Source organism: Drosophila subpulchrella, chromosome 3R (assembly GCF_014743375.2).
Source record: "Drosophila subpulchrella strain 33 F10 #4 breed RU33 chromosome 3R, RU_Dsub_v1.1 Primary Assembly, whole genome shotgun sequence".
Classification (NCBI taxonomy): domain Eukaryota; kingdom Metazoa; phylum Arthropoda; class Insecta; order Diptera; family Drosophilidae; genus Drosophila; species Drosophila subpulchrella.
The window spans coordinates 2,672,415-2,694,057 of NC_050609.1; the positions used below are offsets into that span (position 1 = coordinate 2,672,415).

At 42.8% G+C, this 21,643-nt stretch overlaps 3 protein-coding genes and 1 non-coding gene across 6 annotated transcripts; 1 reads left to right on the top strand and 3 right to left on the bottom strand.

Moving 5' to 3' along the window:
* Positions 1 to 569: 569 nt before the first annotated feature.
* Trnat-ugu lies at positions 570 to 641 on the bottom strand. Its single transcript has one exon. It is a non-coding gene; the product is annotated as a tRNA-Thr (tRNA).
* Positions 642 to 8,631: 7,990 nt separating this feature from the next.
* LOC119557423 (adenosine kinase) lies at positions 8,632 to 10,555 on the bottom strand. 3 transcript variants are annotated; one of them, XM_037870197.1, is made up of 3 exons: positions 10,421 to 10,555; positions 9,901 to 10,324; positions 8,632 to 9,389 (listed from the first exon to the last, which is right to left on the bottom strand). In XM_037870197.1, exons 2-3 carry the CDS (start codon positions 10,256 to 10,258, stop codon positions 8,704 to 8,706), a joined length of 1,044 nt encoding a protein of 347 aa, XP_037726125.1. In that variant the 5' UTR covers positions 10,259 to 10,324; positions 10,421 to 10,555; the 3' UTR covers positions 8,632 to 8,703. The 3 variants fall into 3 exon arrangements, with proteins under 3 accessions (XP_037726125.1, XP_037726114.1, XP_037726106.1); XM_037870186.1 differs by having other exon boundaries at positions 9,901 to 10,349; XM_037870178.1 differs by having other exon boundaries at positions 9,901 to 10,539.
* Positions 10,556 to 13,114: 2,559 nt separating this feature from the next.
* Positions 13,115 to 13,605, bottom strand: LOC119563302. Its single transcript, XM_037876633.1, has 2 exons — positions 13,534 to 13,605; positions 13,115 to 13,453 (listed from the first exon to the last, which is right to left on the bottom strand). The coding sequence occupies exon 2, from the start codon at positions 13,380 to 13,382 to the stop codon at positions 13,224 to 13,226; it is 159 nt and encodes a 52-aa protein (XP_037732561.1). The 5' UTR covers positions 13,383 to 13,453; positions 13,534 to 13,605; the 3' UTR covers positions 13,115 to 13,223.
* Positions 13,606 to 13,951: 346 nt separating this feature from the next.
* Positions 13,952 to 15,875, top strand: LOC119557284 (eukaryotic translation initiation factor 3 subunit D-2). The gene is made up of 2 exons (XM_037869978.1): positions 13,952 to 15,029; positions 15,110 to 15,875. Exons 1-2 carry the CDS (start codon positions 14,043 to 14,045, stop codon positions 15,773 to 15,775), a joined length of 1,653 nt encoding a protein of 550 aa, XP_037725906.1. The 5' UTR covers positions 13,952 to 14,042; the 3' UTR covers positions 15,776 to 15,875.
* Positions 15,876 to 21,643: the final 5,768 nt, after the last annotated feature.

Consider the following 21,643-nt stretch of genomic DNA (forward strand, 5'->3'; position numbering starts at 1 on the left):
TATAACATTTATTTAACATGTATGTTAAGCTATATTAATAGATAATCCGAGGTGCTACAGATATCTGTTCAAACTAAACTACACATGAATTTTTATATTTCGGCTTTAATTGGGTTTAAGGAGACTTTTTTATTTATCAGTCGTATGCCCCTTGGTTAAAATTGGGTTGAATAAGATTTTTATCTTAAAAGTTTGGCCTAACGCAGGTATCTCGTCTCCGCTTGCTATATTTATTGTCGTCAAAATCACCAATGATTTCCACTGTTTCAGGAGAAAAATCAGTGGAAGCAGCGACATGAAGCGGAATCGTAGCCGTCAGTCAATTGACTTGTCTAAGCGGGGAAATGGGAATGGCGGGGAAAATGGAAGCGGGAGTTCGGAAGTCGGCGGCAAACGATCCCCTCGGCTGCATAAGTCAAATATCGAAAATGTCAACTCCTGATTGAGGAGCCCCAAAAGCCGGGCTGCTGGAGTTCAATCAAGCTTGAAATATGCAGGAATCAGCAAATAGTTTAGGGCGTCAGAAAAAAAAACAGGGCAAATGTATGCAAAAAAGTCGAGATGACCTTTGCCTCTTGTGAGAATTGAACTCACGGCCCCTGGTTTACAAGACCAGTGCTCTGCCACTGAGCTAAAGAGGCTCACGTTTGGTGGGTGGCGAAAAAGTCAATTTGGGCCACCTTTTTGGCTACTCTTCCGCTCGAAGATATCTCGCAGAATCTAACGAAAAGAACGCGTGTTTGAACAGATGTCAACTGATAACTGCTCCAGTTTCAAACGACAGCGAAAGGTACGCAAGTATCCATTCATTTGAGCAATCACTCAGTTGTGCTGGCTAATTAAAACTGTGGAGATGGACCCCAATTAGCAGCTGCCCGAGGTGCAATTTTCAATTTTCAATTTTCGATTGCCAACTGTCTGTATCGGTAATTGATAGACTGGCGCACTGAGGCAAATACTCGTATTCGCACTCGCACTCGTACTCGCATTCACACTCGCAATCGCATCCAGTCTCTTGAGTCTGTTTATTTGGCAAATTGGCAAATCAATTGCCTGAACTGAATAAGCTGCCACACATCACCAGCATCATCGTCACCTGAGATGTCGCGTTCTATCGAATACGTATGAATAGATCGCTCAAAGCACCAAGAACCGCAAAAGTAATTGGCACAATCAATGGAATTAATTGAACGCATCGAAATCTTGCATGATATTTGCCAAACTCATTTGCGGTGACATCTGGGGGAGCCAGTGGGTAAGATGGGTGTGGAGATGGTAAGCCACTTCTTGTTTAAATATTTGCTGCCCCACAATATTTTCCCAAAGAAACATAACAAAAACTGAATCGATATGGTTGCTCCTAGCCACTTTCAAATGTTTAGACTTGTGCCCAACTGCCCTGCATTATTGCTTAAAGCACTCACTTTGCCAGGGGTCATAATTCATTCAAGTTGCCCAGACTTAAGACCGAAAGCAAACACTCTGGAGTCTGGGATCCACTGGGGAAAGTTGGAAGGCAATCGGAGCCACTTATAAAGTGCAGGGACACGTATACGCACCGTTGCGTCAGCTCAACTCCCCCTCGGGTAGATTATCTGGCAGCAACAGCAGCATACTTAACAACTATTTATCGAGTTTTTCAATATTTTTAATGCCACTTTAAATACTTGACGCGATTATTTTCCACCGATTTTCCTTTGCATGCATACAAATACCTATATATATATATATATATATATATATATAATATATATACCTATACTTAAAACGCCGTTTCTCCTCTCAGCCAGCACTTTTTGATCCCGCGAAAGTAAAGTTTCAAGTGCCAAACACACGCAAACTTTTTGCTCTGTTGCAGCAGCATGCAAGTTTGCTGCCACCGAGAGACATAAAACTTTTATAGAAGTTATTAAAAGTGCGACGATACGCAGGAGGGGATCGGAGGATTGCGAATCTGGTGGCAGGTTTCAGCGCCAAAGAGTTGGGAGAAAGAGAGAGAAATGATTCATTTGCCATTCAATAAATCTTCGCTTTACTTTACTACACCAGGCAGATGGCCGGCACTTCTCACTTGCCCACACTCAGAAGAAACTCGCTGTCAATCAAGGCGAACTTGGTAAATTATGGTATTCCATAATTAAATGAATTAGTATTTCGTCTGAACTTAATAATGATAGAGATACATGTTATAGTATACAACGTTATAAAGATGTTTCGAAGTTACCTCTTGTCCTACAAAACGTTATCAAGATGAATTTGTTTCTTCCAGAACTAGCAAAGAATGTGAGTAATATATAAGGTTAAAAAATATGCTTAAAATGATAGAGATATTTCTTATTGAATTGAACTGAAAGAATTATTTGTAAAAGCTCTTGTGATTTTGAACAAATTAAGATCAGTATTTTGTCCGAAACAAAGCCATAAATGATCCAATTGTGGAGTGTCATACCTCGATGAGCTCATAACAAAATTTTCAATCGATTGGCATTTATACCTTAAAACTTAAATTTCTAACCATTTTTAACAAAAAAAGTTATGTTACCCCTTTAAAAAAATTCAAAATTTTTCAATACTTAAAGCCTCCTAAATCTACCCGAAAATGATGTGAATCATTAGCATAGGTTGTCAGCTGGTGAAAACAGTCATTACTTTTGATAAGACTCATAGTTTAGCCAAGTTACAACGAAAGATCACCGACCAAAAGTCCAGTTTTTACAAAAAGTTGTGAATCCTTATTTTGCACTAACTGAGTTCGGTATTTTGTCGGAAACAAAGAGACAAATGGTCCAATTGTAGAGTGTCGTACGTCGTTGAGCTCGTCATAATATTTCCAATGGATTGGCATTTAAACCTGAAAACTTAATTTTTTGGAATTTTTAGCAAAAAATGGTGATAGTTACTTATGAATAATGTTGCTAGGGAAGCCTTCATTCGTACTTTTGCCATAAGTAATTATTTTCATTTGTTATTCTAACACCATTCCATTGAATATGTAAGAAATATTTTGTATATCTATTTATTTCATTAAAATATGCTTTATTAATAAGTATTGAGTTAGTCACATTTTTCTTCGAGTTTATTCGTAGTACTCAGATTTCGCGCTTCTGCATCAGACGGACGCTCTAAGTAATGACCATCAACGGCTGGAAGCCGACGGCGCCAGTTTGTACATTGTTATCTGCTAAGGACTGCGGGATTATACGCCGGGTCCAAGGTGCAAGGCCCAACCCCATCCGGAACTCCATATCCCCCGTCCCGCTGCCACTCATTATTCAAACGCATTAACAGAAGTTGTCCGGCTGCAGCAGGACAATTTTCGCGATATCCTTGACTTGGCATAACTTTGTCCGAGGTGCCCAGGGCCTGCCAGGCTGTTCCTCCAGTTACTCCAGTTTCACCTCCTTTTTGCCCCCTGTTACATGCACTCCCGCAGATCCTTCTCCTGGTCCTGCGAAAAGTTTCCCTGCTGCACTCGAACAATAACAGAGCCAAGTATTTAAATGCAAATTAGCCCCAAATGATGCAATCATAATGCAAGTGGCTCCAGGACCAGACCCGAAGGCTCGAGGGAAAAGGGATGCGAATGGGGATAGAATGGTTAGGAGACTGTTCCTGTACCGGGCTCGCTTTTAATTTCCACTTGCCTGGGCTCATTTAGCACAATTTGGCAGCCACTCATAATTTCCACTTCTTTTTCTTGCGCACAAATTAATTTCCACCTCTATTTAATGCCATCCTCCCACTTTCATCCTGCTAAACTGAGTTTTGCTGGGACTCTCGTTATGGGTGCGGAAGATAAATGCATTTCAACACATGTTGTTGAAAGTTAATTTCCGAAAACGTTGCTCATTTATTGTTAAATGTGCATTTAGTTTTCCTTGGTAGCTTCGTCTCACTGGTACTTTTTTAAGCTCCCACTGCGGTAATGCCTTTTTGATGGTTGGATTTGGATCCAGGCATTTCTTCTGGCCTGATGCAGTTTAAATGAGCTAAGCCGAGCTGAGCGAGTTGGTCAAGCCTTTGAAGTGGCCCAGTGCGGAATTATTCAAATGCTCTCTACCATTCGCATTCCCACGGAATTGTTCAGAGCAGAGTTCAAATCTTTAGCCCACAGCCAACTATTTTTAGCTGCTGCAAAAATGGCCAAAAACTTGGCAATCGAATAGCCGACTCGGCCGCAAACACAATCAGCCAGCTCCCGAAATGAGCAACTTGAGAATTGAACTCGATGCCAGAACAAAGAGCACACAATCCGCACAATCCGGACAATCTGGGTGGGAAGGAGAAACTTTTGGTGTTATAATCTGTACCAAATTTAAGTGCTCTTGATATTGCTAATTAACACACAGCCATTCGCACATGCATGAGGGCCATTTGCGAAATTGGAAAAACAAAGACAATGGGCCACCGAAGACTTTTTGCTGCAGAGTGTAATTGTGATTGGGTTGGTGTTGCTCTTGGCTGGCAGTTCATTATTGGGCCAGCTGCTCCTGGATCAGCTATTCCTAGGGACTCGGGATTTGGATCTGGGCCAAGGAGCTCCCTTCGTTTTTTGGTCCAGTTTGCCACTGCAACGGGGCGTATGCGTGATATGTAATATGTGCGACAACAATGCAAGCCGAGGGGAATTTCGAATTCCGAAGAAACTTTTTAGATATGTCGGTCTTTGGGGCGGATTCTGGCAATGAACGCTTGAGAACACACTTTAAAGTCCATTAGCGTTGAGTGGCCACAAGAAGCAGCAGTTGAAGGAACTCCTGAACCCAATCAAACAATTGCAAGTCGCATTGCATATTTATTTATGTATATATTTCACATATATATATTGAGCACAATTTATTCAATTGACAAATTTCCAGTCTGCGACATTTGTCACAGGAAAATATGGATGGCCACAAAGAGAATGAGAATTTGTTCATTATTTGTGTTACTTTGCGGTTGTCAAAATATTGATCCCACCATAAAGCAAAGGAAAAATCTTTTTCGCTTTTTATTGCTTTTACTTTATTGAAGTTTTGTGGCTGGAAAAAAAACGGAAAAGAAGAAGAGAAAGCCAAGAGATATTCCATGAAATATTGTAACTGCTGCAAATTATCGTTCTTCGTAGCTAACATAAAACTTTTACCACCACTCAGGCAGCCCGCCCTCCGCAAAGCCCTGGAATAACTCTATGCAAATGACTCAGACATTTTGCAATTGATGCTGCTCGGGGGAATGGAATTGCAAGACCAGCGAACAAGCTTAAAGTTCTTTAAAATACGCAAAATACGCTTTTAATGGAATCTAAGAGTTTTGTTCTGCTTCTTAAGTTGCCAATTAATGCCGGCCATGTGGCTGCGACATGTAATGAAAATGCTTTCAGCTTAATTCCATTGATTCGGGTCGACAGAATCATTGCTCCCAGCCGAAACCATGTCGGGCATTAGCAGGAGACACGACTCGCCATTATTCCGGAAATCTTCGATAATTTCACATAATCCACAAGCTCATCCACATGTGTATGTAGTTGTTGTTGAAACCCCCAGCAGACAACAATCCGAGCAGAAAAACACGCACAATGGCATTGGCAATCAGCACTTGAGACGGGCTGCACTGGGAAAAAATAATAGTTCATTTGGTGGACATCAAAATAATAAGTTGTACTAGGCTTATATTCAGATCTTTTTTAGAGATTCTTAAGAGAATCTCAAGAATTTTTAAGACTTAGTTAAATATTGCTAGTTCCAATATATGTTTAATATGTTAACCTCCTTATTAAATCTTCAGAGTTTCTTAATAGTTAATAAGTTGTGTCAATAAATGTAAAACCATATATACCTTCTCTGTAAACAAATCGCATTTTTTAAAAAAGACCAAGCATAATCTTCACAAAATAACTTGTTTGTTCTAAAATATAAATGCCAAATTAATAAGTAATTTAACATTTAACTTCATCTGAAAGAGGATTCAAGAATTCCTCCTTAATATTAGACTACTGAATTTAGCTGTTATTTTTCTTGCCGTGCAAAATAATTTATTGTGAGATTGTGGCTTTGGAACAATCTTTCCACTGACTGACTGAGAAAATGAGTGGGAAAATAGCTCGGGAGATGGGTTCAGGGGGCTGCAAAAGGGTTCATGACGAGACATTGGCATTGGCCGACAGTTGGCTGGCTACAAAGTATAAAACACAGAAAAAGAAACTTTCGCCATTCGCAGTGCAAACACGGCGTGGGGAACTTTCAACATTTACTGCTCGCTGGCTGTTGTAACAAAGTTACAAGTAGCATTTGAAACTTGTCCTGCGAGCTGGGAGCTTCCTATTGCCGCCGCTGTCCTCCATTGCGTATGAGTGATTTTTATGAGCATCTCTCCACGTCATGCGAGTTTGTTTGTTTGTTGTCGGCCCCAAGTTGTCCCTCCGTCACCCTCCGTCTAGTTTTCATCTGCGAACCCGAGGTCAGACGCATTTATATGAACATGACAAGTGCCATTTGCCAGGGGGCTCTTTACCTCGGTTCTTCTCTCAATTTGGCTTCTAATTCCTGTCTTTTGTCTGACTCTTGTTGTGTTCAGCCTAATCAAATTAAATCACTTAATGGCATAAGTTAGCCCTCGGTCCAAGGAAAAATTAAAACTTTTCAGGTCTGTTTCTTCGAGCAAGACATGGCTAACAGGTTTCCAAATTACCCAGAATTACACAGAATTATTTTGATATTTGAGCTTTCGTTGTTCACTGAACCAAGACTCGGCCAATAAATTAAGCTGGTATTTGAGGCCCACAAAGGTTTTCATAAAACCCCCGACCCAGTTAATTAAAATCCCGCCCGAAGCCGAGTGCAGAATCTGGCCCCTGACTGCCGTAATTAAGCTGTCAGCCCGGATTCCGACTCTCGAGCTCGGAGATCTCACCTAAGTCACAACTCATAACTCATGTGGCCCTCGGGTCGAGGAGCCATGTGTCAGGATATTAGCTTTGAGATGTGCATATGACAAATCTGAAAAGTTTCTCGCCAAGATTCAAGCTCGTTTCGAGTCGTTCCGCTCCTTCGGTCGCCAGCCGCAAAAGTTTGCGGATGCAGAATGCAAAGTAATCGAGGGCCTTGGTCGGAGTTTCAGCTTTAAGTTGTTTGACTTTGACTTTGGACAAAGGAAATCTTTTGACTCGCTGTTTGCTGCTCATTTTTCCCACAGCTAATTGCGCGGTGTCCCAGAACGGAGAACTGGAAAAGAGGAGCTGTGCTGAGCCACTGGGCAAACATGATGGGTTGGAGCTGGGCGGGCAGGAGGGATAATGTCATAAATCACCATGGATATATGCATAAATTATCGCTTGAGCTCTGCCAGCGACCAGCGGCCAGCCGAAGTCGATTCCCAGAGAAAGGCGGACGCTGGGAAATTTAAAAAACAAAGCTCACGATAAACGAAGCGACATTTAAGGATTTAACGAGAAAAAATCGCTGTCACGAGGACGCATCGTTTTAATCAGTGGAAGACAGTCACTTCGCCGCCCGCCCTTCGCTTTATTCAGCACCATCCGTTGCACAGTGGGAGGATCTCTCGCCTCATTAAGGAGAAAACTATTCTTCGTTCTAGAAATGTAATTCTGCTTTGGGAAGCGATCAGTGCTATCCCTAATAGTCACGAAGATCATTTACTTCATATTTATTAAAATCCTAAAACTTTTCTGAATCAATTATCTCGAGTGCCGGTTAATCTTTGGATAACATCCCTGTTAAGTAAGTTAAGTTTTTTCAAACATTTTTATAGGACTTAGTCGTTGTTTCTTTTTTAAATATATTAATGAAGTCGAGAAGCTTACAAGCTTATGTGGTCCTTAGCAATTTTAGACAGATAGCCACCTGGAACTTTGACAGGGACTCCAGAAACCGGAACCAAACGAATCATAACATTTTTTAGATGTTTCAACCATAGAACATAAGGTCTAGTGTTTTTAGGACAGATAGCTATCAGGAACTTTGACAGGGGCTCGAGAAACCGGTCCTAAATGAATAATTTACAATATGTAAGATCATAATATTAAGAATATAGCGCTCCTTAGTATATCCTTCGGCCCACTGTCCTCCGGCACGTGCTCATGTCCAGCTGCCCCGGCTTCCCTTCTCCGGACGCGTTCTCTGCGTCTTCGACTCTGAAATGGTAGCAATATTTTGTCAGGCCAAAGTCAACAGCCGGCAGGCAGCAGACGCCAGGACCCGAAAGACAAAGCCCCTCCCGGCGGGACGGGAAGGAAATTTACATTGGCGTTGCAAAGTATGCAACGCATATTTTTACATCACTTCTGTTTGCCTTTCTCCTTCTCCCAGAGCCACAGCTCGGCGGATGGAGAACGGAGAACTGAGAACCGAGAACGGAGAACCGAGAAGAGCTTTATACATTTAAATGTATTTATTTTTCCTGGAGCCAAAGGCAGCCCCAAGAGCCGCAGGACTCTTGCCGGCATGAATATGCTCGAAAGGTGTGGGCCAAAGGATGTGCCGGAGGAAAGGCGAACTGGGTGGGGGCCTTAAATTATTATATTGATAGCTTATGGGTGGGAAAGGGCTAATCTGGTAATCAAGTTAAGAATTTACCTGGCTTTACACATTTTCGTTTGGCACGAGGAGGGTAGAAAGTTTAAAGATACTGAACTACAACTTTACAAATTTATTTGAGGTCTTAATTGAGTTTCTCACTGGATAAATTTTGTAGTATCGAACCCTGTCATATGCATTTTTCGCTGAACTTTGGCAGTTTGTCGATCTGAACGCCGACCACGTTTAGGACCTGCTGGGATGCGAATATACCCGTGCGGATGCAGTAGTCCAAGGGCATCCTCTGGACGTACATGGCCAGGAATCCACCGACATAGGCATCGCCACAGCCGTTTGTATCGAAGACCTCGCCCGGTTTCACTTTGGGTACCGGGTACTCCAATATGCGATCGTTTTCCTGGAAAACCAGGACTGGGCACACGGCATCCGTGATCATGACCAGCCGAGGGCGGACGTTGGCCTTGGGTAACTTTTGCAGCCGAGAACCGATCTCAAAGACATTCTTCGTCTTCCAGTCGTTGGTGTCGCCAAAGGCAATGGCCTCTTCCTTGTTGCAGATGATGATGTCCACGTACTGAAGGATATTGGACAGTGCCTCCCGCTGCATCTGCAGCACAAACACGGCGCTGAAGTTGAGGATCACTATGCGGTTGGACTCGCAGCACATCCTTGCGATGCGTTCCACGACAGGTGCGCAGACGGCCAGAAAGAAGCCCGTGAAGTAGAAGTACATGGCCCGACTCAAGGCACACTCGTTCTCATCCTCGTCCACCCAATCCTCGGTGAAGAGCGAGGCGGCCCCCAGGTTGGCCACCAAGGAGCGGTTCGGACCATTGATGATCACCGCGCAAGATCCTGATAAAGAGAAGTGAAGTAGATTGAAAATTCCCGTTTTTAGGTGATTTTTTGAATGTACTAGCTTTCACACACGTCAGAAGCTAAAGCGACATGGCTTTGATTGACTTAACAAGTCTACTGCTCAAATAGCAAAGAAAAAGCTAAATTTGTTGATGCGTTATGGAGATCTAGATGAAGTGGTGGATCCATAATTTGGTTGTAGGGGGGATGTAAAAAAAATTTTTTGAGTAGATATAAAAAATTTGTAATAAAATACAGTTCGCATATACTTTTTAACCCTAGTGGAGGAACTATCCCCCCGTGGATCCGCACATGTCTAGATGTTAGTCACTAAAAAATAGTATAAAAGTTACCGGTTTTAGTTCGAGCTAACTGCTAGCAAGAAGCTCGCGATTTTCTTAAGTAAATGGAGAATTTCTTAGTTAATGTCTATTTTTAGTAAGGAAGATCGTCCCTGGTTATATTCAAAAAAGGTTAATATTCAAAATACTAAAGCTGGTTGTCATACCTGTCGGCAGTTCGTCCTTCAGCTGGTAGAGTGTTAATAAACCATCCGCTCTGGCCCTCTTCTCGATGCGATCGCCCAGTTTGTCCTTGCCCACGGCGCCGGTGAAGATGGCTCGGAACGGAGTCTGCACGATCCATTGGAAGATCCTCATCGAGTTCTGACAGGCTCCTCCCGCCGAATAGAGGACATTCTCCATATTCATCAGCTCGTCGAACAGGGCATCGTGCTTCTCCTCGGCTATAATGGCTGCATTCGCTTCCAGGCCGTACTTCTCCAGGATCACATTGTCCTCGACGGTGCATGTGATGTCGAGCAGGGGATTGCCAAAGCCCATCAGAACTCCTTCAGGCAGTTCCATTTTTCGGGGTTCCTTGCAATCGCAGAAACTCCTAGTGTAATTCTCGAGTCCCTTAACAAAATATACCTGCTCAAATGGATGGATTGGGGTTCTTTGCAGTAATGAAAATGATTTAATGCTCAGGCCTAAAATCCTTCTGGACATTCCTAACACTATTCCCACCTCGATTCTTGATAAATCCTACATCCGATGGGCTGTACTCCCCACCTCTCCAAAGTTCATGCTGTTTAAATATTTTGTGTTTCTCGTTTTGATTGATGTAACGAAATATTCGAGTGAAAGGACACAGCACTCCCCAACTCCCCTACGATGAAATTTATTTTCCTCACTTGCTTAATATGATAATTACCTGCATAAATCAATCAGAACAATTAATATTGTTGTGGCCCAATTTAATGTGCTATTAATTACGAATCCGTCTTGTCGATGGAAGTATGTATAATTGCTCTGCAATTACGATGGCATGGCTGCGCCGAGAGGGGGGTTTTGGGGAGGCTTTGGGGGCTTTTATTTTCATTTTTCTGCCGGAGATGAATGAATTGAATGTAAGTGGGCTTGACAAGGAGGCAGAAATGAGAGGGGCGGGTTGTGGTGGTGGAATGCAGCCACCCAGAACGTGAATGTCCTTCCGCCGCCAAAAAAACATCATCAGTGGCGTCGGCAGGGGGGGGGAGGGTGGGGAATGGGGAATGAAAAACAATGGCATTTGCAGTGCTTTGCACAAGTTGCCTGGCATAAATTTTAATTTTTATGCAACACAAAAGCTGCAGAAGCAGCCCGAGTTTCCGACGCGCGTTGGAGCCATACAAAATGAGAAATCATAGATTAAGCAACGAAATTCGGATACCCTATAGGGAAAAAAAATAAAGTTTTATATAAACAACTAACACAAAAAAGGGTAGAACATAGAAGTATAAGCCACATCATCTTTAGTTATTGTTAAACCAGTTAGTATTAAGTTATAGGCTGACATTGAAGAATGGATTGATTGCTTGGAGTAATTGATATGATTATAGGTCAAAATATTAATTAATGAAAAGTGATTTTTATGGCTATCAATAAATCCGTCTGTAGCATGGCATCCCTTCGTTTCACAGAATTCACCTACGCTTTCTTATCAATATCTGTGGTCATAAAACTGCAAAATACCATCAAATGTGTGCCTTAATTCGTAGTAATTTAAAAAATAAATTGTGCTGGGAAAATGTGTTTTTAATTTCGCTTTCATTTGGAGCGCCCATATAGTATAGCATACCCTTTGGGGCAGGATGGGGATGAGGTGTGTGGCGGGTGGCAATGGCGTCGTTTATCGCTCGCGAGCTCCGCAAAGTATGCTAGTGGTTTTTCACTTTGCTTCTCCTGTTGTTATTTTTGTTGGCAGCACATAGTAGTAGTAGAATAGTAGTTGTTGTTGCCATTGTTGTTCTTGTTGCTTTTGTTCGCCGGGTAAGTACTTACTTATGTGCCAGGGCATTATTCTTGGCTCTGTTCCTTTGCTAAACCGCTGCCGCTTTTTCCTACCATGGGCGGCAGTTGAAAAGCTTCAGCAGCAGGAGCGATTGCAGATGAGTTGAAGATGAGGGGGATGAGATGGGGGGATCTATGGGTTGGGAAGAGGGGCTGGTGCAACCGCAGCGGTGACGTGGCAATGCAGCTGCATAATGTGGCATGCGGTTTGCATTAAAAATGATATTGCAACACGAGCCGCACATCTGCAGCTGTTTGCAGTTAGGCGCCGCCTGCAGTCACTGACAGCCGCATGGCAATTATAATCCACACACACACACTCAGAGACGCACACAGCCGCGCACACACTCATCCCTGGCTTAAGTCTGCACTGGAAGAAAATATAACCTTAGTTAATAAGGCTGGCACAAAGGCATATACTACAAAGAATGAATACAATTCCATTTGGAAGTCTACATTGGTAAATAAAAAAAATTGTATACTTCTGAGTTCTGAGTTCTGTTAGATTCTGTTTAGTACACAGAAAAAAAATAAAACCAAAAATGCTTCCGTAGATTATAGTACTGGCATTCAGTCGAGTCGGATAGCTAAATATATATTAATATTAAACAAAAACTTTTTAATTAGTAATACACATAGTATTTATAAGTTTATAATTTTAGTCACACTTTACGATACATTGCTTTATTCTGGGCTAGCACTAGCAAAAATTATTAATTGAAAAATTAACTGCGACTTACATTTTTTTCCTGTGTATTAACCGAGAAGTGCGAGGGAATCTGGAGCTGGGCCATGTAAGCAGCAGCTGCCAGTGACACACACATCAACATGACACCCTGTCGCTTGACAAAGCTTAGCTCAGGATCTGGGAGCCACAAATGCACACCCACCTACACCCACCTACGCCCATCCACATTCAGTCCTCCCAACCACGCCCCCATATCATTTTCCACACATCCAGGCACATTCACACGCTCGACATGTTGCTTTTTGGGGATGAGCCGGGGGGCAGGATGTCCGCTTCCTTTTTCGCCGCCTCGCACGTTGTTATCTAACAAGCTTTTTATGTGATTACCTTTTGCCTTCTGTTAGTTTTACTATAATTTGGCCTTTACGCTTAACGAGATTGTTGTAAGGTGCTCCCAGCCAAGAATAAGGAAACCGAGCCGGAACGGGGGCATGGCTGTTGACCAGATCCTGCACACAGGACACTCACTCGCTCCATTGTAGTGCACTCGGCTGTTGTTCCTTTGCTTTCCTGAAACTTACACCCGGAACAATGGCACCCAGTTGGAGTAATATGAATGGAGCCATGTCGATGTGAGCTTAGGTGCGTTGTCAAGTGATAATCCCGTCACAGTACCTCCGCTTCCTGTACGATTTCCACAGCTCAACAAACATTTATTAGTGCGTTTCGTAAAGGTTTTTTTAAAAAAGATAATAAGAAACAGAAATTTATCGGTTAGGAGGGGGTCTCCTGACCCCATCCCGGATCAGCTCAGTATGCGAAGAAGGAGGACAGTCGCGGCCAGGGAGAGCAGCAGGACGTTGACGGAGAACCGATAGACGAACAGGCAATTACACATTTCTTCATTGCGGTCGCGGTACAAGGGGCCTCATCATCATCTGGGGGGCAGCGCGTCCTCTTCCAATTCATTCTCCAGGCGTCTTGCTTGTCATAGTCATCAGTATATTTGATGTGTAATGCGACTTGTAATTCTGAAACTCCTGAGGTTAAAGAAAAAACGGTCAAGTTTTTTAAAGATTTTACCGATAGTCTTTTGGGGGCACATTATTTTTGGTATTACCTCAACCTTTGTATTCCAAAACCGTTGAAAAATGAATAGAACTTTTCAGCTATAGACGGAAGGATCCCAAATTGTTCCAGTTGTATTTTTAAGCAGATAAATTACATAATTAATTTCACTGTTTGTTACTGTTAGTTAGTTAACAAATTATTATAATATATATTCTTTTATTTGATTTTAAGGTTAATAATGCTTGCTGTGGTACTAGTGTGCTACAGAGTTGCCATGACTTTTTAAGAAAATAAGATGACAACTCTGCAACTTGTATAGTTGATTTGGAAAATTTAATAAGATGACAGCTCTGCTTTACAAGTTGAACTAAGATATTTAGAGAACAAGTAGCCGTTTCCAGCCCTGTCATAATTTTCCCAGCCTGTCAAATCGACTTGACCCTCCGAAAAAAAACCAGCTCAGTGTAATTTTTACCTTGTCAGAGACAGATCGGGATTTTGATTACACATAAATTTATATACCTTTTTTTGGTTGCATAAATCGCTTTCGGCCGTGCTATGTCCAACTACGCTCCGTTCATCAAGCCGTACGTGCAGTACAACGAATACGGCTGGGGTCCTTGTGAGGTGCCGGATGTGGACGTGCCCTACCAGCCGTTCTGCAAGAGCGACCGCCTGGGCAAGATCTGCGACTGGACGGTGACGATGCCGGAGAAGAAGTTCCCGAGTAAGTATGCCTCGTCCTTCGGGAACAGCAGCCAGTATGCGTACTTCCACGAGGACGACGACTCCACCTTCCACTTGGTGGACACCTCCGGATCAAAGGCCTTCCGACCCTATCAGCGGGGTCGCTTCCGCCCGAACATGCGCAACAATGCGCGGGGCAGGGGTCGCGCAGGGCGTGGCAACGCCTCTGTGGGCGTGGCTGGCGGACCCTCTGGTGGCGGAACGAGCAACAGCACCAAGTACGGAAAGTCGGGTCGCGAAACACGCCGCAATGTGGGTCGCCGTTTCGGCCGTAATGCTCCCTCCAGACTTCGCGAGAGCTCCGTGATGGTGCGCTCAAACTGGGTTTCCATCGAGGAGATAGACTTCCCACGCCTCCTCAAACTCGCACTTCCCAATATCAAAGAAGGCCAGGATATCGTCACCTGTGGGTCCCTGGATTACTATGATAAGCTCTACGATCGGGTTAATCTGCGGAATGAGAAGCCTCTGCTTAAGATGGATCGCGTTGTCCACACTGCCACGACCACGGATGACCCCGTCATCCGTCGCCTCTCCAAGACCATGGGCAATATCTTCGCCACCGACGAGATCCTGGCCACCATCATGTGCTGTACTCGCTCGAACTATTCCTGGGATGTGGTCATCGAGAAGCTGGGCACCAAAGTGTTTCTGGACAAAAGGGATAACACCCAATTCGATTTGCTGACCGTCAACGAGACTTCGCAGGAGCCGCCCACGGATGAGGAGGGCTCTATCAACTCGGCCCATAGTTTGGCCATGGAGGCCACTCTTATCAACCATAATTTTAGTCAGCAGGTATGATTATTTTTTTTTAATAATTTTTTTTTTATTTAGTTTAGTTTATTAATTTCATTACTAACATACAATTTCTTCAGGTGCTTCGCATTGGCGACCAGGAGCCGCGTTACAAGTTCGATGAGCCCAATCCCTTCGAGGAAGCTGGTGTGGACCTGGCCTCCATGGGCTATCGCTACCGCCAGTGGGATCTGGGCAACGACTTGGTGCTAATTGCCCGCTGCAAGCACAACGGGGTTGTCCAGGGACCGAATGGCGAGATGCAGTTCCTCTCGATCAAGGCGCTGAACGAGTGGGACTCGAAGGTGACCAATAGCGTGGAGTGGCGCCAGAAGTTGGACACCCAGCGCGGAGCTGTTTTGGCCTCCGAGCTGCGGAACAACGCTTGCAAACTGGCTCGCTGGACTGTGGAGGCTGTGCTAGCTGGATCGGATCAGCTCAAACTGGGCTATGTGTCCAGGGTAAATCCTCGGGATCACCTGCGCCACGTGATCCTGGGCACTCAGCAGTTCAAGCCGCAGGAATTTGGCACCCAGATCAACCTGAACATGGACAATGCCTGGGGAATACTGCGGTGCCTCATTGACATTGTGATGAAGCAGCCAGATGGGAAGTTTCTCATCATGAAGGACCCGAATAAGCCAATGGTCCGTCTGTATGATATACCCGAGAACGCCTTTGATTCCGACGGGGACGAGGAGGATGACGACTCCAGCGAGACCTTGGGCAACTCCATCGATAACTAATGTTTGCACAAATTCATTTAACTAATAGTTGTTCGAATAAAGGGATCCCCGTTGACATCCGACACATGCCGCCCTGACGGATGCGCTGTGAACACAAATGCAATTTAAATTGAGTTTTTGACCAAATACAACATATGAGCGGGGAGCCATCGTGACATGACATGTCAGGGAACAAAGGCCCGGGGTGAGAGTGCAGTCAGAGTCGCAGTCCCAGTCACAGTTGTTTGGGGATTGGGGACGATAACATGGCCACATCAATCACTGCGGTTCCAAGAAATACAAAATGAAACCCGGCTAAATAAATATGCATTGTGCAGAACATTTCCCCCCCCCCCCCCCCCCCCCATTTTCAACATTACCATTACCGACTGACAATCACAATAATTGAACGAGCGAAGGGTGCGGATTGTTTGGCTGACAAACCTCAGGTTCAATAAATCACCGAATACGGCATCAATCAATGCAAATTCTGATGCTGCTCTGCGCGTGTGACAATTTAAGCAAAATGTTTTCGTATCCAACGGCATTTAATTAAATTCATATATCGTATATGGTATATTGCATATACCATACTCAAATTTCATATGCATCCTGCCGCTTTTTGTTATTCAGCAATTCAATTTGGGCAGTCAGTGAGCACAAAAGTGCAGAAATTATTCCCCAACGGAAATGCAAATCGCTCAACTAAATTACCAAAATGTTTTGCACATTTATGTATGTGTTTTTCCATCCGCCAATTTCTTTTTGTTGTGCGCCAAATTGCATTTAGACCTATTCAATTTGCATGGCTAAGTTCACACTCTCCGGGTCGCAAGTGGGTGTGAATTGAGTGTGTGTAAATATTTGGCGAATTTTCGTTAATGAAAATTGCAGATTAATTTTAATTCCCCGCCCGCGGCACTTTTGATTGATAAAGTCACACCCATTAAATAGTTATTTAACTGAGCATCACTGCACGGATTAACATCGAGCATACGCACAGTTGGCCAGCGAGGCACTTGAACTTGCCAGTAAGCAGTAGTAGTGAAACACCAAAGTGTTATTCAATTAAAACATTTTGTTTGCTAAATCAACATGTGCGACTGTGTGTGAGTGCCCAGGATGCAGGACCAACTTACGGAATGACTTTTGCGGAATGGTTTTTTAAAGCGTTTGCCGCAGAAAAGTTTGCTCCGGCTGGTTAGTTGCTCGAGTGGCTTCAGCTACCATGTACTACCAACTAGCAGCTACCAGTTACCAGTACCATCTACAAGCTTTAGCTTCTGGCCAGGACTATATGGCATTTCAAGGTCTGCGCTTGGCTAACCACGCCGTTGAAAGGCGTTTAACAAACTGGCAGGCCAGGCAGCACTGATAAAAAAAATTAGTAACAGCAAAGATTTTACATTCAACTGATTCGTAGATACACAAATTTAGCAATTAAAGTTAGCTTAAATATTTAATACACGGATATTTTTATGGAATTATTTTTTTAGTGATGTTAAATGTTTGAATGAAGTGTCTTATAATTAATTAAATATTTAAAATTAAATTTAAATATTTAAAAATTTAATTATGCAGCTTAAATATTTTATATTGAATATAAGTTTTTAGTAGGTAAATATGCAGATTTTGATTGTTACTATACAATTTTTGCCAGTGTGGCTGGCTAGGGCACTTGCCAGCGGCAACAACTCCGAGCCCAACTCAAGTGGGGCCTTAACGCAAAACTTTGTACATTTTATCGCATATGCAGGGCTGCGGGCCATTCCATTTCGAGGGGTTTGGGGAAAGGTGAGGGTTAGTGGGCTGGAGGGTTGAGGGCTGAGGGTTAGCTGGCCAAGGCATTTGCATATGCAACCACAAACACCGCCCGAGTGAAAAGTTAAGCGTTGAATGAGGGCGACAAATTGCAAATTAAACTCTTTGCATTTTCCCAGCATCACATCACATGAGGAATAGTTGTAAATAAAACTGCCACACCCGCGTCAACTTTTTCTGCTCCCCAACCAACCCCTGGCTAAATTCAATTTCATTTCAATTTGCCCCACGCGCTTTTTTAGTGGCCTGGGAAGAAGGGAAAGTCTGAGCCGCATTAGGAAACCAAATGCGACTTAAAGTTGCCGCCAAAGCATTTGGCTTCGGGCCCTCTAGCCGTTTAAGCAACGGATTTTGCCATCTTCGGACATTGGTTGGGGTCAGGGGGCAAATTTTTGGGGCTTGGAGGTCGGCGGAGGGGACTGAAGAGTTTAGGAATGTTTGTAAGCCAAAAGTTTTGTGTTCTTTTGGCCGGCTCGGATTTCGCCCTTGCCTTTTGGCATATTTAATTTGCCGACTTGAGCCGGTTTTTTTCTTTCTTGCTTTCCGAGGATCCTGTCAATTTTGTGACATTTGCTTTGGGCACCATTCAACGTTAACTTTTCAAATGCAGCTCATTTAAATATCATTTGTCAGGGGAAAAGTTTGCCACGAGTCTGTTAATCGAGGATAAAGCTCGGGGCCAGTAATATAGGTAAAAAGGTTTGAGTTAGAAAAGGTTACATTCTTATGAATTTGGCAGACAAATCTTGAGAAAACCCCAACTACTCAAAAGCAATTAGAGAGCTCCATTATGTTATATTAAAGTATATAAACTAACTAGAATATTTGTATTTCTATATACTGTATTGAAGTTTCTAGTTGTAAGACTTGCATACCAAGTTTAAGGATAAAATCAAATGCTGCTTTAAATACATATTTCTTGACCACAGCACACACCTGACGTCCTTGCCCTGCTTTTTCGAATGCAAATTCATGAAACTTTCTCGGTTGAGTTGACCTTTTTGTATTTTATACGCACGACTAGACAGAGACGAGTGGACACCACTGTTGATATCAACGAAATGAGAATTGCTATCAGTGCCACCAACACCTCCATCAAAAACAACAGGGGAGAAAGCAACGAAAACAAATTTTACCGTCATCTAACAAATCTGCAACAATAGTGATAATTTTTTGCACTTCTTCAGTTCGTTCCGCAACGAGTTCTGTTCTGCCAGAAGTTTGTACAAACATTTTGACAAAGCTATTTTTTCTCACTCTCGATTCGAGCTAAAACTTTTTCGGTGGCGAAAAAGAGAATAATGTTCAAAATTATGTAGATGCAATGAGGGATAACTGGAGCCCGGGAATGTGGGCATAATTCGATGAGATGAATTGGTTGCAGTTGAAGTTGCAGTGCCAGCTGCGAGTTAACTGACAATCCGCCCAATGATTGCATGTAAAAAGTTCTCGGATCCCGCAGAATTATCACCCCAGCCCGGCCCAAGCCGGAAATCATTTTCCTTTTCCTGCCAGGCAGGGGGATTGGGGACTGAGTTCAGTTCAGGGCTCAGTGCCCGATTCCCATCCTGTGGATACGCAAAAAAGAGGAATATTTTTCACGTCTGACTTGGCTCCTCAGGAGCTATCCGGAGCTATTCTGACCAACTGCGGCTATGGAGCAACTTCTGTTTTACACATTTCTAATTCGTTTCCTGCCTGCGAACGGCTGTCTGGCGAAAGTCTGGCTGGCTGGGGCCACAAATCTCGAATGAAATTCATTGAATACTTGTCAAAAATATTCCAGTGGCCCACGTAATTGGATTCTTTCTTGCCGCTGTCGCCCCCAAGTTGGGCACATGTGCACTTTTGCACTCTTGAATATTTTTTGGCAGATTACAAATTCGAAAAGTATGCAGCCATACCTGGTATTCAGATTTAAAAGTGCTTTAGGAATCACTGAATAATTTTAGGCGTTTGCAGATGGGTTCAAAGGGCTCAATTGCGGAACTAACAAGTCGTATGAGGAAAATGTAATCGTTTGAAAATTCGTAAAAACTTTTATTGCACCAGGTAAAAAAAAATACTTTTAGGAAACTATAAATTTGAGATAAGGGACTAGGATTGATTTCATTTTTACTAAGATAGAGGAAAATTCATTAATTTAGTAAATTTAGGAGTTTGGACTGATTTGATTTTAATTGTACTTTGTGAAAAGTAGATTTATTCGATATGCAAATCACCGAAAAGATCAAAAGCAAAGCACGATCTCGAAACGTGATTATTCCGGGCAGGTCTCACTTTAAATGGCAGGGAGGAGCGGAAACACTGATGTGGTTTAACTTTGGCCCCGGAAAGTGGGGTGAAAAGTAAATCAACAAGTTGGATAAACTTGAGTCTCAGACACCGATGGAATATTTTAAGCACGACGAGCTCTTAACTGCTTTAAGTTTTCAACATAAATATCAAGTATACGCACCGGATACCCACCTACCCACATACGCACAAAAAGAATAAGGTGGTGGTAAGGTCGTCGAAACCCAAATCCAGATGCCGAGGGAAAACACATAAGAATGAAAACAAACGAAACAGACAACAAAGTTGGTTTACTTTTGGGTTCGTTTCAGTTCTTTTTGTACATTTCGCCACAAGCATGAAAATCGATTACCTGTTTGAAATGGAAAAAATATTCTTATGTATATATAGATTTATCTTTGAGTGGGTAAGCTGATTGTCTGACTCCCCTGCAGCAGGGCAGACTTTGCATAAACGAATTGTGAGCACAGCAAAGAGGAGGCTGCCTCCTTCTCGCTCTGAAATTATGCGAAATGCGTTTGCCAGTTTCTAATTTCGGCATCGATCCTCGGATGCAATTGCAAGTTGCAACCCACTGGATACGACGATGATGCCCATTTCTCGAACACCAGCCAACGTCGAGTGGCAATTTGCAATGAATTTGCTCGATTGCTCCTGCTGATGGTGCAGCAAGTGGAGCTCCTTGTGTCCATTTGCTTGCCTGCTTTGTTTTTTATTTTATTTGCAACAAATTGGGTTTTATCAGCCGGCCCAATGTCGATGTTGAGGGACAGCTGATGCAGCAGCGCCGATGACAACCATGTCCTTCTGTGTGTGAGTTGCTCAAGTCTCGCACAAAATTAAATTCCGTTTCGGTCCCCCCAGTAAACTGGCATTGTTGGATGGGCATCGTCGAAATTTTCATCACTCACCCCACTCTGGCAATGTCCAAACAAAAAGGGAAAAATCGGAGGGTGGGGCTCGGGCCCTTTTTCTTGGCCCTTGGCTCAGTTGCACATACTCAATCACAATCTGAGTGCGGTGGCAAGTGGCAAGAAAAAGATCAAGTGCCACACTTGTTGGCGTCGCAAAAAGGAGACTGATTATTCGGATGGGGCCAACAAGAAGCCAGAAGTTATCGAAGGGCTGGAATTTCCTTGGAAATATTACCGATTTCTTTAAAGTTTCAGGTCGGTTCTTAGCTATATAGACCACATTAAATTTATTAAAAAGCTAATAATAATTGACCATATAATTAAAATTGGAAAAGTTATTTATGTCATTCAATTGAAAACATTTTGTCGCATAATTATGATGCTAACAGACGCTCTAAAAATTTTTATTTTTAAAAAGTATGACAAAATGTAATTAATTGAATCAAATACAACAAAATAAATCTTTTTAGGCAAATGATAAATTAGTAAAGAAAACTGTATACATTTGTGCCATAATTCATACCCAACTATTATGCCGTCTCATAAATTTTGCCAAATGACTTGTATAAAAAACATCGATTATGATCTTTCCAGATCCTGGACGACAGTAATAAAACATTATCTTTGCTAAAAGATAATCATATTTTTGGAATGAGCCAGAAAAAATAACAAAAATATAAAATATTATAATGAACGGAAGATACCGACTTATTGACCGTTGTAAAGTTTCTCTTGGGTCGTCGTATCTGCCCCTTAGAGCCATAAAATATATCTCATGTTCTGACTGCCATCTCACTAATATATCATATTTAATGTGTCTGACTTTCACGTTGTTTGTTCGGTGTGTTTTTTTGGGTGC

Coding starts and splice junctions, on each gene's coding strand:
- LOC119557423 (XM_037870178.1), bottom strand. CDS start 10,402: ATGTCCAGAAGGATTTTAGGCCTGAGCATTAAATCATTTTCATTACTG. Junction 9,390..9,900: donor GAAGGACGAACTGCCGACAG/GTATGACAACCA, acceptor TCTCTTTATCAG/GATCTTGCGCGGTGATCATC.
- LOC119563302 (XM_037876633.1), bottom strand. CDS start 13,382: ATGAATTGGAAGAGGACGCGCTGCCCCCCAGATGATGATGAGGCCCCT.
- LOC119557284 (XM_037869978.1), top strand. CDS start 14,043: ATGTCCAACTACGCTCCGTTCATCAAGCCGTACGTGCAGTACAACGAA. Junction 15,030..15,109: donor ACCATAATTTTAGTCAGCAG/GTATGATTATTT, acceptor CAATTTCTTCAG/GTGCTTCGCATTGGCGACCA.